The 17839-nt window shown below is 43.9% G+C and overlaps 5 protein-coding genes and 1 long non-coding RNA gene across 6 annotated transcripts; 3 read left to right on the top strand and 3 right to left on the bottom strand.

The window, feature by feature from the left end:
• Positions 1-88: 88 nt before the first annotated feature.
• On the top strand, positions 89-1429 carry LOC6576195. Its single transcript, XM_002002158.4, has 2 exons — positions 89-375; positions 431-1429. The coding sequence occupies exons 1-2, from the start codon at positions 187-189 to the stop codon at positions 1307-1309; spliced, it is 1068 nt and encodes a 355-aa protein (XP_002002194.1). The 5' UTR covers positions 89-186; the 3' UTR covers positions 1310-1429.
• On the bottom strand, positions 1317-2466 carry LOC6576194 (probable phosphomevalonate kinase). Its single transcript, XM_002002157.4, has 2 exons — positions 2149-2466; positions 1317-2093 (listed from the first exon to the last, which is right to left on the bottom strand). Exons 1-2 carry the CDS (start codon positions 2220-2222, stop codon positions 1607-1609), a joined length of 561 nt encoding a protein of 186 aa, XP_002002193.1. The 5' UTR covers positions 2223-2466; the 3' UTR covers positions 1317-1606.
• A 261-nt stretch (positions 2467-2727) lies between these two features.
• Positions 2728-4318, bottom strand: LOC6576192 (E3 ubiquitin-protein ligase Hakai). Its single transcript, XM_002002155.4, has 3 exons — positions 3934-4318; positions 3386-3876; positions 2728-3325 (listed from the first exon to the last, which is right to left on the bottom strand). The coding sequence occupies exons 1-3, from the start codon at positions 4295-4297 to the stop codon at positions 2810-2812; spliced, it is 1371 nt and encodes a 456-aa protein (XP_002002191.2). The 5' UTR covers positions 4298-4318; the 3' UTR covers positions 2728-2809.
• Positions 4319-4397: 79 nt separating this feature from the next.
• LOC26528070 lies at positions 4398-5216 on the top strand. The gene is made up of 3 exons (XR_001449368.3): positions 4398-4490; positions 4576-4655; positions 4712-5216. It is a non-coding gene; the product is annotated as an uncharacterized LOC26528070 (long non-coding RNA).
• Positions 5217-5727: 511 nt separating this feature from the next.
• Positions 5728-9395, top strand: LOC6576191 (exosome RNA helicase MTR4). Its single transcript, XM_002002154.4, has 2 exons — positions 5728-6970; positions 7044-9395. The coding sequence occupies exons 1-2, from the start codon at positions 5854-5856 to the stop codon at positions 9116-9118; spliced, it is 3192 nt and encodes a 1063-aa protein (XP_002002190.2). The 5' UTR covers positions 5728-5853; the 3' UTR covers positions 9119-9395.
• LOC6576190 (acetylcholinesterase) lies at positions 9300-17439 on the bottom strand. Its single transcript, XM_015165039.3, has 8 exons — positions 17360-17439; positions 14350-14531; positions 14158-14290; positions 13025-13453; positions 11493-12712; positions 11052-11363; positions 10299-10990; positions 9300-10234 (listed from the first exon to the last, which is right to left on the bottom strand). Exons 2-7 carry the CDS (start codon positions 14523-14525, stop codon positions 10393-10395), a joined length of 2868 nt encoding a protein of 955 aa, XP_015020525.1. The 5' UTR covers positions 14526-14531; positions 17360-17439; the 3' UTR covers positions 9300-10234; positions 10299-10392.
• Positions 17440-17839: the final 400 nt, after the last annotated feature.

The raw sequence follows: 17839 nt of genomic DNA, 5'->3' as shown, positions 1-17839 counted from the left end.
TAGCAGCAATATGTTAGAGTATTGCCACTGTATTGCCAGCATACAGGAAAAAATATAGTGATATATATTTCTACAATCGATATACATATATAAATATAAGTATATCGACGCTGACAACGTCTCCCGCATTTTTCATTTCAAATACAACAGCGCAGCATTGAAAATTGAAAATTATATTTGATTGCTATGGGCACCAAAGCAACTAAAATGGAGGGCACCTACTTGCCAGATACGCCAACTTTAAACAGATTGCGTCTTGCTGGCGCTGCAACTGCTGCGCAGAGATCAACCATAGCGATTTCAATGAGCCCCTGCAGGGAAAATATTGCGACGCTAGATCCACGCTCGCCCAACATCTGCCGCACACCATTAAATGTAAGTGTATACCACATTCATGTTATTATCATGTTATTAGACACTTTTTCTCTAGATATTGCCAGCTGAGCCGCAAATATGCCAGATGCAGCAAACGGGCAACGAAAATGCTTTTGCGCAGCTGCGCAAGCGCCTGTTGAAGGGTTTTTCATTGAATGATCCGCGCTCGCCGCAACTCAATCGCACGCCACTGGTACTCGACGAAGCCATTGATCGCACGCTAAATATGGACGACACATTTGCCGATCTCTTCGTGGAGACGCGTGCTCCAGTAGCACAGTCAGAAGTGGCTACTGAACGCCACAACAATAGCTCCGTTGAAATTGTTTCTCTGCCCTACGAGCAGGAAGAAACGATGCCCTGTGACATGTTGTTGCATCAGAGAACCCCAGAGCAGCCACACATACAGGATCCGCGTTCGCCTACTATTGGGGTAGAGCGTACGCCTATTATATTTTGTGATGATGATGAAAGCGAGGCGCGTGAAACCCAAATGCTGGAGGATATCCTTGAGACCCTCACGCTCAATTTAAGCAACGGGAGCAGCATGGCCTCGTTCGTAAGTGCCAGCGAAGAGCCGATACCAGATGATGCACAGGCCCAGGTGCAGCAACATTCACAGTCCCAATCCCGTCCAGCTAATAAACACTTGGAGCGCGTTCGCCTGGGCAACAAGCGACGCGTTGCACCCCGGAAGCCTGCACGCGCGAACAAGCCGCAGATTTATGTAGATGCAACCCCAGAGGGCGTGACCAGCACGCCCAAGAGCACGCCCAACAGTCAGCAGCGTGGCCAGCGAACGCCCCTCAGCTGCGTCAACAAGAATCGCATGCATCTCCGTTCGCGCTCGGTTGAGAAGGATTTACGCAAGCCGCAGTTGCACAGCTTCGATGATCTTCAATTGAATTCGAGTATGCGTATACTCGAAGGTTGATGTCTTATTATCTTAAATCTTGTCTTTTATTCTTAACATTTTAGTCTTTACAAATCAACAGCTAAACAGCCCACCAATAACCAATATTAAAAATTAAATATATTCATATATTTCAAATAACTAGCTTAACGGTGCTTTTTATTTCCATCGATGTGCAAATAATTTATCGATGATTTGCAACAACTCGTGCGTGGAAGGTGTAAGACATCTCTAGCTGCCATCGTTCAAAAAGATAATTGATATCAAAAATATATTTGTTATATATCTATACATATGTATATGAGAAGACCACTTTAGTTAGCTAATCTGTAGCATAGCCATAATTTGATCAATTAGCTGCTCCCCACTCTGGTCGTCCTTATCATTCGCTAGCACATAGTCAAAGGAGCTGTCATCCAAATCACATTCGGATGGCTCGTCATCCACGCCCACAGTGAATTGCCAGCCTCTCGCTTTGCGAGTCTCTGGCAACGACGTCAAACGTAGTGTTTGCACCATTTGGGGGCCGTACGTCTCACGGAACCAGCGTATATCGTTCTTACGACGTACATCGCTGACAATGACATAGTCCACCTCATCCACGGGCGCCTGCTTCATGGCCGCACGACAAAAGAAGCCGTAATCTCTACGACGCACCTCATCGCTCCACACGATCATGTCTCTCCTATATTGCTCCTTATAGGGGCCATCGCTGAGCATAGCCTGAATATCCAGTTGCAGCTTGTTCGCCCATTCCTTTTTAATGGGCTCCGAGATGCGAACGATCAGGGCACGATCTGCCAGACTGTTAAAAATATATTTAACTTTCATGTCCTTTACCTTGTTTAGAATATACTCACCGGTTTAACAATCTCTCTGAAATGAAATCCTTACCACATTTCCGTTTGCCACTAATTAAAAATATTTTTTTCATATTTTCTTAGCTAAGCAACTTTCACTCTTCACTGCGCTTTTTGCTTAAATGACTACGTGACTTCTCCAATATAATTAGGCTGTTAATTTATGCGAGACAGCGTGTCAAAGTTGACATTTTCAGCTATTTATTACATCTTTGTACTTATGTAAATTAGTATTGTTCTGCACAAATTTAAATTGTTTACAAATAGGTGTTTTTTTTCATTATTCAGCTGATGGCAAAAGTTATCGTTATACCATAAGGCACCGATAACGATATGCCGAATTAATATCGAAACAGTTTGAAAACTGCGCTCGTGTTTCTAGTATTCAGTGATAAAATTCTAGCAAAAGTAATAAAATTTGTGAAATATAATGATATGATAAATATAATATACTACTGGATAGTTTCTACAATTATAGTCTTAACCATGTGCAATTATGGAACTTGAGGAAAAATCCGTTGTACAAAGAGCAATCGATTAATTTTGCTTTGATCTACATATTTGAAAGTCCAACAAAAGTTTTCCACATACAAGTTTATTTGTACAATAAGTAAATGTATAAGTGTATTATGCGAAAGTATAGATTCTGTCCATTAAATGACTATCTGTAATATTGCGCTTGCTGCCAGTTGCTGCCGCTGCTGGTGCTGCCTGTCGCGTTGCCGATGTCGTAGCTGCTGCTTAATTGGGCGGCGTTGCCTGCGCCCGCAGCTGCTCCTCCACCAGATGCGCTGCCACTGTTGGGTGCGCAATTCGGAATAGCTGGCGAGCTAGTAGAGGCCGTGGAAACGCCACCAGCCACGCCCGCACTGCCAAATGTAGCGAGCACGCTGCTGTAGTAGGAGGCATCTGCCACTGATTCGGACTGATGCGTCGTGCCCTTCTTGAGGGTCTGGTGTAGCGATGCCTTGCCCTGATGGCAGTCCTGGGCGTTCGCATTGTTGATGCGTGCCAGGTTCGCCAGCGTGAGAGTTGAGTGCGTGTGGCCAGTGGCTCGTTCAGAGGATCCCGGTGGAGGTATGGAGCCTATGCCAGCGCGAGTTGTGGAACGCTGTTGCATGTGGGCAGCAGCGGCAGCAGAGGAGGAAGAGACGGAGGCGGTAGAGGGTTCGGATAACTGCAAGGGCAAGCATTAGACAGAGATGTGGCATAGTTAGGAGCCATAGCAACTACTCGCCTTGCGCTGCTTATGCAACTCCAGGCCGCTCATCTCCGTCAGCTTTGGCTCCACGCCCGTTGACGCTGTCAGTGGCGGCTGTGGTGCGACGTGCCGGTGATTGATGTGCGCCTGCAGATCGCGCTGCGAGAGATACGTACGTCGACAGCCGGTGCTGCCATACCGACTACCACCGTGCGTGCACATGAAGACCGTGCCAAGGCCGGATTGCTCGACGCGCAGCACCTTGTCGCTGCAGCGCGGACAGCTCTTGATGGGCTCGGCGCGAGCACACTTGAGGCAAAAGACGTGTTTGCAGGGTATCATGCGGCCGTAGACAAGGATGGGTTTGTCGCACTGGTCGCAGCAATGGATCATCGGATTGAGCACCTTTTCGCCAATGAGGTTCACTTTGTGGTTCCATTTAAGGCGTAGCATGGGCTCCGGTGGTCCGCGTGACAATGTCGTAAATGTGGGCGCTTCCAACTGGGATATATCCGCTTCCATGTCAACTGCAAAAGGTGCAAATTAGTTGCATTTCCAGCATTTCTGGGTAAAACAAATCTTACTTGTCTGTGGTAGCATGGGCGGCGCTACCTGCTGCTGCAGCTGCTGTTGCTGAGGCGGCGGCGTTCTGTCTGCAATGGGTGTTGCCTGCTCTTCGGCCGATGCTGTTACCTCCATCTCGTTTTCTTTATCTAGGTCGTGCATCACGGCATCTTCTGTGTGATCCATGCTGCTGGGACTATCCTCAACGGCTCCGCTACCTGACACAGGTGCAACAACAACGCCAACGCCACCTTCGTATGTCTCTAATGTGCTGCCTGTGTCATCAATTTTTTTACCGCGTCCCCGGCCGCGTCCTCGGCCTCGACCCCGCGCTCGAGAGCCACGTCCGCGTCCACGGCCACGTTTAACTTCATCATTTTCCATTTTACAACTAACTAACTCCTGGGGACTTCAGATATATCAATTGTCTTTCCTCTCTGTGTCGCCGCCGCTGTTGCAAACTAGTGCTGCAAATCCATCGATGGAAATATCGATAGTATCGATGGACTTTCTTTTGTTAGATAGGTCGATGGAATTTTCTCGATGTCGATAGATCGCTGCAGACGCCAAGCCACAAGTAAGTTCATACGTTGATACTCAAATTATTATTAAAATTAGAATCTATTTTACACAAACAATTTGATTTATTTTTTAACATATAGCACATAGATACCTATTTACCACATTATTTAATTGTTGGCGGTTCCTCCACGGAAAATGGAACATTTTTTGATCCCATCTGGTAAGATTCATACAATTAATAGCAAACACGTTTTTTCTAATTGTTTTGGATTTTAGATAAAAGTGCTTCTTCGCCTGCAGACGCCAATAAGGAATCTTCATTTGCTGTTACGGTACACACTGAAAATATTGCGCCTCCGAATAAGCGAAAGAAATTTGAGAAATCTCAAGTATGGAAGTTTTTTGAAAAATGCCAAGAAAAAAACTTTGTGAAATGCCTGTTGTGTGGGCAGCAATATAAAACGAGCGGGAACACATCAAATATGCAAGAGCATTTAAAGCGTGCACATAATGGATCTCACGATAATTAATTTCAGCTTTAAGCTCAAGACTTTTGTGAAAGATAGTCAAGTTTTGTTTTTTAATTTTAAGTTAAATTTTAAAACTTGTTAATTACAGTCGAAATTTTTGGTTTTTAGTTATAAGATAAATATGAACCAAAGTTGATTTTTAGGATAGACTGTTTTGTGATGAACTGGAATACAAATATTATTTTTATGAATTAAGACGAAAAATCATGAATTGTTTTGAACTTACTGAGTATAAATGTTTAAAAAGTTAATTTTTTTTTCTATGAATTTTCAATAATTTTTGAATGATGGAGCTATTTTCGATGGAACCATCGATACTATCGATGTTTTAATCCATCGGACTCAAACAAAATCGATGGACGGTCCATCGATGGTTTTGCAGCACTATTGCAAACCATTCGCATTTTATCGATTAGATTTCTTCAAGCATTATCGATTGCATGACAGCTAAAAATGCTGACATTCCTTATTTTAATATGAAAAATGGTGACAAATTTGCTGTTAAGAATATTTATAAATTTGATTGTTTATTGTATTCAATAATTTAAATAATCAATATAAAAAGTATATTTTATTAACAGAATGGTAAGATTATAAATATTTAAAATGTGTATTTTGCGGCTGTGAATAAAAAAAAAGAACACCGACAAGAATGTTATAATACATCAAATATTATATTGTTCTGATTAAATATCAATGTCATTTTAATTTATTATTTGCAATAACAGAGTGAAAAAAAAAAAAATTAAATATACAAATTTTATAACAGTGCCAAGTGAGTATTAAATCGCTGCAATTTTAACATTCTGTTAAGTGAACAGAAATGAGTGCTCCGAAACACATGTGAATCTTAAATCTTAAAACAAGGTGCCGAGAAAGAAAAATATAATGGATATAGAAGAGTTATTTGAGTGCTTTAAGGAGCAGCCGTCTCAAGGTATACAGTTACCGTTGCCCGTACCCTTTAAAAAGACAACAGGAAAACAGACAGAGAAAACTGCGTCAGATGACAACACACAGCGAAAGGCGATCAAACGCGAATCTGCTGCAGCTAATGCAGATACCAGCGACAAGGAGCAAACTGAAGAAAATGATGTAAAGGAAGAGGATGCCAAGCGTCAGCGTGTAAAAGAAGTAGACGAAATTGCTAATGATACCTCAGACAACGAGGTGAAAAATGAAAAAGAGGACAATCCAGAAGAGTTGGATGATTGCGCAGTGGACGCCCTGCGCGTTCGTATTGTCACTCATCAGCTGGTGTCGCCCGAATCCTGCACACACGAGGTGGCCGCCCATCCTGACCAGGAGTATATTCCCTTGCAGCCGTTCACGGGCGTGCCTGCTAAGCAATACCCGTTCGTGCTGGATCCATTCCAAAAGCAGGCAATTCTCTGCATTGACAACTCGCAGAGCGTCCTGGTGTCGGCCCACACATCGGCGGGCAAGACTGTGGTGGCGGAATATGCCATTGCCAAGTCGTTGGCTGCCAAGCAGCGCGTCATTTATACCACTCCCATTAAAGCGCTCTCAAATCAGAAGTTTCGCGAGTTCACAGATGAGTTTGAGGATGTTGGTCTGGTCACGGGCGATGTTACCATCAATCCCTCCGCCTCCTGTCTGATAATGACAACAGAAATTCTGCGGAATATGCTGTACCGCGGCAGCGAAATAATGCGCGAGGTGGGCTGGGTGATCTTCGACGAGATTCATTATATGCGTGACAAGGAGCGTGGAGTGGTGTGGGAGGAGACACTCATCCTATTGCCCGACAATGTGCGCTACGTCTTTCTCTCGGCCACCATACCGAATGCTCGACAGTTTGCCGAATGGGTTTGCCACCTGCACAAGCAGCCCTGCCATGTGGTCTACACGGATTACCGACCCACGCCGCTGCAGCATTACATCTTCCCAGCTGGAGGCGACGGCATCCACTTGATCGTGGACGAGAAGGGACAGTTCAAAGAGGAGAACTTTACCACAGCAATGGCGGTGCTGGCCAACGCAGGTACGAAAAAATGATGGGGATATATTAGTGAATGTCCTGGTATATAGATATCTGAATAAATCTTTCCTTGCAGGTGAGGCAGCAAAGGGCGATCAGAAGGGTCGCAAGGGTGGCATCAAGGGCCACAATGAAGGTCAAACAAACATTTTCAAGATTGTCAAGATGATTATGGAGCGTCACTTTGCGCCCGTCATTATCTTCTCGTTTAGCAAGAAGGACTGTGAGGTGTACGCCATGCAAATGGCCAAGCTGGACTTTAATACGGTCGACGAGAAGAAGCTGGTGGATGAGGTCTTTAAGAATGCCATGGATGTGCTCTCGGAGGATGATCGTCGCCTGCCGCAGGTGGAGAATGTGCTGCCATTGCTGCGTCGTGGCATTGGCATCCATCACGGCGGACTGCTGCCCATTCTCAAGGAGACCATTGAGATTCTGTTTGGCGAGGGCCTGATCAAGGCGCTCTTCGCGACAGAGACTTTTGCCATGGGCCTGAACATGCCGGCGCGTACAGTTCTGTTTACGGCGCCGCGCAAATTCGATGGCAAGGACTTCCGCTGGATCAGCTCTGGCGAGTATATCCAAATGGCTGGACGTGCTGGTCGTCGCGGTCTGGATGACAAGGGCATCGTTATACTGATGATTGATGAGAAGGTCTCCCCGGTGGTGGGGCGTGAGATTGTGCAGGGCCAAGCAGACACTCTTAACTCGGCCTTCCATCTCACCTACAATATGGTGTTAAATCTGTTGCGCGTGGAGGAAATCAACCCGGAGTATATGCTCGAGCGCAGCTTCTATCAGTTCCAAAACCAAGCCACACTGCCCGGCCTATACGATCAGGTGCAGCAGAAGACACAGCAGCTGGAGAAAATTAAGATCAAGGACGAGCACAATATCGCCTCCTATCATAACATCCGCGACCAGCTCGAGATCTACGGCAACAAGTACCGCGAGTGGATGACCAAGCCACAGTATCTGGCGTCCTTTCTGCAGCCAGGGCGACTGGTTAAAGTCTCGGCTGGCAAGCACGAGTATGACTGGGGTCTGGTATTGAACTTTAAGAGGAAGCAAGATCTAAATCGCAAGAACCCATTGGAGAGTGAACCGGGCATTGTCATCGATGTGCTGCTCCATGTCAGCGAAGAGTCGGCCAAGACAGGCGACACCGAGCCCTGTCCGCCCAACGAGCGTGGCTGCATGGAGGTTGTTCCCGTATCCAATTCCCTCATCACCCAAATTAGCTCGATACGCGTCTACTTTCCCAGCGATCTGCGTACGGCTGACAATCGCCGGGCCGTGCTGAAGACCATACAGGAGGCGAAAAAACGATTCCCCCTCGGACCACCCTTGCTCCATCCCATCAAGGACATGAACATTAAGGATGGCGAATTCCGCAAAATCATGGACACAATCGCACAGTTCGAGCAGTTGCTCGAGGCGCATCCCTTGCACAAGTCGCCGGAGCTGGATCGCGTTCACAAGCGGTACATCGAGAAGCTAAAGCTGCAGAATGAGGTGAAGGACCTGAAGGCAGAGCTAAAAGCTGCCCGCAGCTTGCTGCAAATGGACGAGTTGAAATTCCGCAAACGTGTGCTCCGGCGCATGGGCTACTGTAAGCCGGGCGATGTCATCGAGTTCAAAGGTCGCGTTGCCTGCGAGCTGAGCTCCGCGGATGAGCTGCTTATCACTGAAATGATATTCAATGGTGTCTTCAACGACCTCACCGCTCCGCAAGCTGTGGCGCTGCTCTCCTGTTTCGTATGCGACGAGAAGTCCAGCGAGGCGCCAAAGAGCGCCACCGAGCTGTCCGGCCCGTTGCGCTCCCTGCAAAGCTTGGCGCGTCGCATTGCCAAGGTGTCCACCGAATGCAAGCTGAATCTGGATGAGGAGAGCTATGTGGAGAAGTTCAAGCCCTACCTAATGGACGTTGTGTTGGCCTGGTGCAACGGCTCCAGCTTCTTGAATGTCTGCAAGATGACGGACATCTTTGAGGGCTCCATCATTCGGTGCATGCGGCGTCTGGAGGAGCTGTTGCGCCAGCTGTGCCAAGCATCCAAGACGATTGGCAACACAGATCTGGAGAATAAGTTCTCCGAAGGCATTCGACTGCTCAAGCGCGACATTGTCTTTGCTGCCTCGCTATATCTATAGATTAGTCTTTCTTACTTTTTCTACTAATGAAAAATTTACAGTTATTTTACAAATGAATGAGATGTAAATATGACAGACATTTCATAGGTATGATTATATAGATGATATATATCATGTTATACTATCAATGACACATGTTGACAGTAGAACACAAAGCACATTATGCAGAACATTTTACAAATGAGAAATAATATTAATTTTTATTGAATAAATGAATTGGACAAACTACATACGTAAATACATACAGTTAAATAAACTACATAATTATAAATGTAAATGATTATGGTTTTTCTTATGTTCTCGCTCATGTAAACAATAACAAGGCTTGTATAACATTTACACGCTCCACATGAAAACATAAAAAATATTGGACGGTTTACACTGATTTTGTATGGTCATTGAGGTCTATATATGCGACGCATAAAACATATATATTTATATAGAAAATACATAACTATGCAATTTAAGGCACTTAAATCGTATATGAGTACACACACTTAATCCTAGACTATATCCAATTTGGATAAGGCACTTGTGCTCTAGATCTGCGTATGATATGGATGGATTACAAGTAAAAATGTTATATGGGTACTATACGAACATACATATAGGGAAAATCTTAGCAAAGAACTGTTTCTGTTTTTGTTTTTATTACATTCTATATATACTGCAAGAAGATTGGATCATAAATTGTTTTTTTTTTTTTGCAGATCTCTAACATTTTTAATTGATTCCTAGCAGGCAAATGCGAAGCTTATCATTAAGAACTTATGCTAATTGGTGTTTTCGATTAAACTTTACATAGTTTTTATGTACACTTGATGATGGTCTCGCCTCTCTAGCTAGCTATAGGCCAAGACTATGCTATGGAATGTCATTGATATGGATTCGTATTCGTTGGGTTATCAAACTTAAAAAATATAAAAAAAAAAGAAAAAAAGAGATAACTAAAATAAAATTTAAAATGCAAATAAAAATTGGAGTTACAAATAGCTGTCGAGATCTTTTAGATCTGTGTAAAAATAAATTTATAAATAACATAAAACTATGTATGAAACAAAAATTATATTCTAGCTATGTCAACTTTTAATACAGGCGTCATCCAGCTAGACGGAGCTGTCGGAGAGAAGAACTTGTCGTTAAGAATTTGCCTTGACTCGAAGGATCTCTGGGCACTTACCCCCAAATGTCGAATATGCTAAGTGGTCAAAATTGTTCATTCAAAGGCTTTGCGTATTCTCTCTAAGCGCATCGCGCGCCTAGAGAGCGGTTACTTAGACGGATGTTTGGGGCACGCCCTCCACCAGCTGAGTGCGTCGTGGCTGTACCGCCGGCTGCGCCGTCAGTGTCGCCGTCGTCGTTGTGGTGCGCGCCGAGGGCACCGGCGTGGTGCTGCGACTGCTGCCGCTGATCACGCTGGCTGGCGCTGCCGGCGTTCGCTTCATTGGCTCCGCTTGCAGCTGCGCCACCGGTGTGCTGGAGAGCGGCTGCAGCAGACGCTTCTCCTCGATTGGTGCTGCCTTGGCTGCCGATCCATTAGTCTGCGAGCGAGGCGTCGCTGCGCGCTCCGACTTGACCAGGCTGCCATTTGTCTCCTTGAGGGAAATGCCCGACTTGAGCGAAGCTTGGCTGCCCGACTTCTGGGTCATGGCCAGCGAGCTGGGGGAGCGCAGCGATGTGGTGTCCGTCTGGGCTTTGCTGGCCAGCGTTTTGGTCGATGGAGAGTCTCGATATTCGTAGATGTTGTCGCGCGAGCGCATCGCATGGTGATTGGTCACCATGTGCGCATTGTCCACGCCGCGGGGATCTGGCTCTGGTTCCATGCCCTCGCCATTGATGAAGACGTCCTCGTCATAGAACCGATCCGATTGTCTTTAATATAATCGATTTTATTGAATTTTTTATTACCTTTGCGTTAGGCCATTCGACTTACCTCTTGGCATTGCGCCACATAATGCAGCAGATGACAACCAGTACGATGAGGAAAAAGCACGCAACCGACATGCTCCAGAAGGCGATCTGCAATGGTTCCTTGGGCTCCCACCAGTATTCCGTCGTGGGCGGATATGTGGGCACCAGCACGCCAATTACTGTTGGCAAATACTGCGTCCAGAAGGCGCACTCAGTTTGCCGATAGTTCAGCAGGATCGAAGAGTTGTAGGTGGTATTGATGTTCAGATAGCGAATCTCCCCCTGATAGGCCCGCTGAAAGTGCATTCCGAGCACTTGCTGAGGCGTCGGATTGCTGTGGGCAAACGTGAAAGGAGAGAGTTAACGATATTTTTACTAAGCGATAGTTTCTCTAATAGCTCTAATTCCGACTGGTCTAATAGATTTCCCAGTTTCAACGGGTTAGAGCTCGCTAACCACTTACCCATATCTGGCAAAGTTCGAATAGGTCTGCATGAAGAAGTGACTCATATTGCGATCGTTATCAGTCCACATGTTGCGCTGCAGATGCTCTTTCTTGGGGAAGAACTCGGTGTCCAAGAAGGGGGCACCGGTCAGGAAGTAGTGCTCGATGTCGTGCGGATACTTGCGCCATTGGGGCAAATTGAAGGCCTCGACAGTGGTGTTCAGCACATACATATAGACGGGAATCTTCTGCTCTAAGAGCAGCTTCACCATTTTATCGACGGGCGCACGATAATAGAGATCGCTCAGCATATTGATGTATTGATCGCGAATGATGGTGTTGTTGTTGGGATCGGGCCAGTACGTGTACATGTACTTGATGGCCTCGTATACCCCATTCGGATTGAGGGTGTAATTGTAGCGGAAGACATGCTCCCTCACCTTCTGCTCAAAGAAACGACTGTCTATCTCATAGTAGGGCGCCAGGGATTCATTCTGGGCCACAAAGAAGGCCGCTTCCTGTGTGGTCACCCCCGTCATGTACTGAATGTTGCGATTGAAGCGGCCCGTGCGAATCAGAGTCTCGGGTGTCTGGGTGAGGAACCGCCAATCCTTCTCCCGCCAGCCCTCGTACCAATCGTCGCCGGGCAGCGTGAAGTTGTGATCCAGCACCGGGCCCCAGGGGAAACTGCCGACTTGAGGCAAGAACTCCGCGTTGCCCAGCTCGTAGAAGCTGCGCCCAGTGCGCAGGCAGTTGACCAGCTTCCAGGACGAGTCTATAGAGCAGCCCAGCACTTGGCCCAGCACACGACTCGTATTCTGTGCCCTGTACTTGTCCTGGATGAGTGCCCAATCGGCCAGCGCCGACCCCGACTGGGCGATGACGCGCTTCACTATGTTGCGAGTCTGTGGTGCCACCATCAACAGTCCCGCGGAGGCAGCTCCAGCTCCGGGTCCAAACAATGTGATCGAGTCGCGATCCCCATTGAAGAACTCAATGTTGTCGTACACCCATTTGAGGGCCATTGCCTGGTCCAAGATGCCATAGTTTCCGGGCGAGTTCTCATCTGCTGTGGATAGGAAGCCCAGTGCGCCCAGCCGATAATTCAGCGTAACCACAACCACATCATAGAAGGAGGCCAGCATATGACCCTGGAACAGGTTGGAAGCACCGCGCACGAACTCTCCGCCGTGTATGTAGACCATGACCGGATACTTCTGGGCAACGCCAGCGCCAGTCTGTAAAAAAGAATTTCACAGATATATATAGATATGGATATGATATAGATATGATATTATATAGATATATATATATATATAGATATAGATATAGATATAGATATAAATATAGATATATATATATATATAGATATAGATATAGATATAGATATAAATATAGATATAGATATAGATATAGATATAGATATAGATATAGATATAGATATAGATATAGATATAGATATAGATATAGATATAGATATAGATATAGACATAGATATAGATATAGATATAGATATAGATATAGACATAGATATAGATATAGAAACTTACCTTAGGCGAATATACATTCAGATATAGACAATCCTCATCCATGTCCATGACACCTTTGGTAGCACCTGTAAAGCGCACCGGCTGGGGGCATGCGGGTCCAAAGTCTACCGCTTGGAGTAGCTGCCAGCCACGATGTAGGCGTGGCGGCTTAAAGCGCCCTTCGAATGTAGGCGGCAGGGCGTAGGGAATGCCCAAAAACACGGAGCATTCGCCCATCACGCGATCCACAGTAGAATGATATGGCCTATAGAACGACTTGGGATCGGGATTGTCATACATGTAGACCTTAAAGCCTTGCACCTGGCCATAGTTCGTCGTGACAAAGACATCCCGTTCCAGAGTCAATGAATCACGGCGCTGCTTCCCCTGCAAATCCTCACGCCAGCCGGCCAAGACGCCCGGGAACTGTGTTCGAGCATTGGGATCGTTCTGCAAATAGAGTTTTAATAGGTTTATATTAGACTTGTTGTTGTTGTTGTCTGATACAGCTCACAGTTTACAGTTGCGGGCGGATGGGAAACATGTGTAATTGATTACGTCGCATAACGCATGAAAACTTAATTAAGATTATTGCCTCGATATTGCTCAGATGTGTGTGGATCACTCAAAGCTTCAGCTCAATGGCTTTCCATTGTTCGCAGCTGGCTCTGGCGTTCTTTAATCGTTTCTCAGTCCGTCATTTTGGGGTCAACTCTTGTGTCGCAAATTCAATTGATCGGACTCGGAGTCAATTGATTAATAGGTGCGAACAAGTCCAATCACGAATAGTAACCGATACGTAATATAAGCATGAGGAGAGTCTTAAAATAAATCCATGTAGTTACAATTGATCTCAATGCAAAATAATAATCTCTAGTCTTGGTACGACTCTATAATAGTAAACTCTATGAAACTGAAATTCTTGCAAAAAATTAATTTCAATATTTAAAATACGAATTACATGAAGAATCTAGAAATTATAGTCTCTAACTATGGAATTTATTTTGGCATAATGAAACTTGGCTTATGAGATTCGAGCACTAGAATGCAAAATGGAAATTGTATCAAGATCTATATCGCATAGTTTCTCTGATGATCTCCGTGTAAAAGGCCAGCTATGTGACAAATAAAGGAAAGTATAAATCACTACTCACCGGATCAAAACGGAAGCGGTCCTCATTGGGCATGCCCTGAGGATATTGGCCGGGTGGATTTCTGCCCGGATAATTAGCGCCATATCCATTTGGCTGATAGTGTCCATAGCGACGATCGTTGAATGTGTATGTTCTGCAAATATCGCATTCTTAATAGGCCTATATTTGGGTATAGAATGTGCTTTGACTCACCTGTAATCCGGATCGCCGGGATTCGGCCACTGATAGTCCACTCCCACGCGCGAATAAAATCGCGGATCTCGAGTTTGAGCGTCAATAGACTGCGGCAGCGATTGGAGAAGAATGATCGATAGAGCGATGATCGATAGACATTTCAATTTGTCACGGTATTTAAATTTCTGTGCCATTTCAAACTGCAAGAGAAAGACAAATAACAAAGAAGAAATGCGTTAGAAAAGATAAACAAATATTACGAAATATTTAGATGTATGTATAAAAATAGTTATATTTAAAAATATTTTTGAGAATGCTTTTATAGCAAAAATTTAACCCTGTTTATCTCTGCAGATGAAAGAGAAAAATGATATAAAGGAATTCAAAGAAAAATCTTCAATTAACACTCTTTTTGTTTAAGCATACAATAATAAAACAAATCTCGGTGCTGAGTAAGAGTGACCAAACTGGTTTTTAAATTACGTTAACAGCGTTATATATACATACAAATATACATTATGTATAAACATATATGTTTGACGGTGTTATGTGGTTTAGTTGAGCGTTAGAGGCGTTCGCTAGAAGTAAGAGAGGCCATGAGACCGCGAGATCGAGCGACCGAGAAACCCGTTTGCCAAGAGAAATATGCGCTAAAAATAAGTTACAGCATAAAATGCGCCGTTTGTGACTTTGTCTTTGATTCCAAATTGGAGTCAACTCTAGGCACTTTTGCTTCAATGGAGGCATTACGATTGCAATGCCGATTACCTACACTCCATTGTTTAGTGGGAGCGTTGAATGTCTTCGCAGCTAATTGGTTAATTGTGTGGTGGAAACAGGTCATGACATTGCCCGAAATGGGTTAAAGTTAACAGGTTAAGAACAAGTTTAGAATTTGAGTCGTATATGTGAAATAGGCAAAACTGTAGAATAAGTTGTATGGATATCGCAAGCGTAGAATAATAAGATATATATAATGAGTCCACAGAAATTTAATTCAAAGTTGTAAGTAAGAAAAAATGTTACTTTTCTTAAGATTTTGGTTGCGATAATTTCAAAGCTGTAATAGAAAACTACTACTACTACTGTCTCCACAAATTAAATACTTATAGCTAAATAGAAAATTTGCGGATTTGAAAATTAGATTTAATCAAAAAAGCCATCTATAATTAATAATATCAATAGGCCATCATGGAGATCTTCCTAACAGCAGATCTCTCAAAATTGAAGGACATTTTAATACAACGTGTAAACATGAGGGATTCTTTTGGTATATATCTAACAAACTATTATTAATTTTATAACATTAATTGATATATTTTATATAGATATATAATTCAAACAGCCTGTTGCAATACACATTTTTATAAATATTAATTCAGATATATTCCCTATTTACTAAGTCGCAGAAATTAAATTCAAGCTCGCTAAATAATCGAAATTTATTTTGAAAGAAATTTCACTTTACCAATCGATCTATGGAGTTTCTAATCGGCTCTAATTCGAACATAAATTATAAAAATCATATTGAGCCCATTCATAATTGCATCAGAATTCCATTCAAAACGCAACAAAATGTTTACGTATGTACACTCACTCGCACTGATTACTAATTGTTATTTCCGGTTAGCACTAAACTTGATATAGCTCAAATTTACCATGATTGCGCACACCTGTATTCCGATTTCAGTTTCACGTGCCAAACATCAGCACAACTCTACAAACAACAACAATGAGAAATATGTAAACAAATTTGAACTGCACTTTTGGCATTAGATTGCAACAGCAGCGACGCGTCGTCGACGTCGACTTTGGCTTCGTCGTCAGCGTCAACATTAACTAGCACAAGGACTCACGAACACTTAAACACACACATGCGCACGAGTTGTGGCAGTTGCTGTTGTTGTTGTTGTGGATGTAGTTGCTGTTGTAGCATGCAAAATATAAAAGTGCATTAACCTGCCAGCGCCACCGACTCAGGTTACGCTGCTAACCTCGACGTGTTGAAGTCCTCTTCTGCTGCTGCTGCTGCTTCTCCTTTTCTTCTAGTATTCTTTTGCTTGTTCTTGTTGAAAAGTGCGGAAATGCAAACGCCTGCACAAAATAACGGCTGTCGCCTGTCCAAGCCCTCTTGCAAACTGTTTGCCAACGGTACAAAAATTTGTAATTCGCTTGCGGGAATTTTATATCAAATTACACGTTATTGTGTATTTGTTGTTGCTGTTGTTGCTGTTGGTGAATCACATTTAGTGCGCCCAGGCACTTGGTTAGTTTTTATTTTCGCAATCACAAAGCAAACAGAAACAATAAAACGCAACGATAATGTTGAAAGTGAAGCGTTTGCAGGTGTCGTTTCTCTGTGTGCGAGTATCTGACGGTGTATGTGTGTGTGTGTGTGCCTGTGTAGAGTTGGCCCACTGCGCTGCTGTAGTAGTGCTCTTGTTGTTGTTTTTGTTGTTGATGCCGCTTCTTTAATCTGACTTGTTTTACAGTTATGCTCGAAATGATGACGTCGCTGCCTGAGTCGACGCCAACGGCGCAACCAGTTATATATGAATATGTATTGTTGGTTCGGTTTTGGCCTTTTTGCACTATCTAATCTTAGCCCTTCACTGTGTGCCTCAACACAATTTGATCAAACCATTTGTAAATGATTAATTCTAAGCGACGAGCCACAAAAATTATTAACTTTCTTTGTGTGTACGCGCCAACGCCCCGAAAAAAACAACAAACACGGCTAACGAAAAATGCAAAGAAAAACGTAAACGTAATGAAATGACCGTTTTCAGTTTTAAGCCAGGCCACAGGTAGAGAGGCACAGACAGAGCCAGTCAAACGTCAAAACGCAGCAGCAGCAACAGCAGCGTTATGGTTACACCAATACAAATGCAATTGCACGCACACGCAATACACAGAATGACTTTGTTAACACTCACACACAGTCTGATAAATACACACACACATGTAAACTGGCTTACGTGAGCAGCTACGTTTTTGTTACCAACAGTTGTTGCTTTGACTCACAAACCTGAGTGAATTTTCGTAGAAGACGCGCGCGCAGCTTTCAGCTCGCACAACCGACGCTCACGAACGTTACAATCAAACTGAAGCGGCAAGTGGCTCCAGCAGTCGCAGCTAACCCGAGCGAGTGTGGGTGCAAGCAGCGCAAAGAGTACGAGAGAGAGCGCGGGAGAATGGGCGAGAGCGTAGCTACTAGCAGAGAACGGCATAGTGACAATGCATAGGAGATTCGAAACGCGAAGGCAGAGGGAGCTCGCATCGATCTGTTCGATTGATTAAATACAAATTAATATGCAACTAAATAAGTAGAATAAATATTGTTGTTCAATATTCGGTTTGTTAAGTTAAGTTAAGATTTGAAGTTTTTCTACTTAAATTATTTATTATATGTTTCTTATATAACCCGAAAAATGAAATCTAAAATGAACAAATGAAAAATATTAAATATTATTAAAATGAAAAATAAAATTAAAAAAATAGAATTCAG

This window comes from Drosophila mojavensis, unplaced genomic scaffold, assembly GCF_018153725.1.
Source record: "Drosophila mojavensis isolate 15081-1352.22 unplaced genomic scaffold, ASM1815372v1 contig_36, whole genome shotgun sequence".
In the NCBI taxonomy this organism is placed as follows: domain Eukaryota; kingdom Metazoa; phylum Arthropoda; class Insecta; order Diptera; family Drosophilidae; genus Drosophila; species Drosophila mojavensis.
This window is presented reverse-complemented; position numbering and strand designations above follow the sequence as displayed.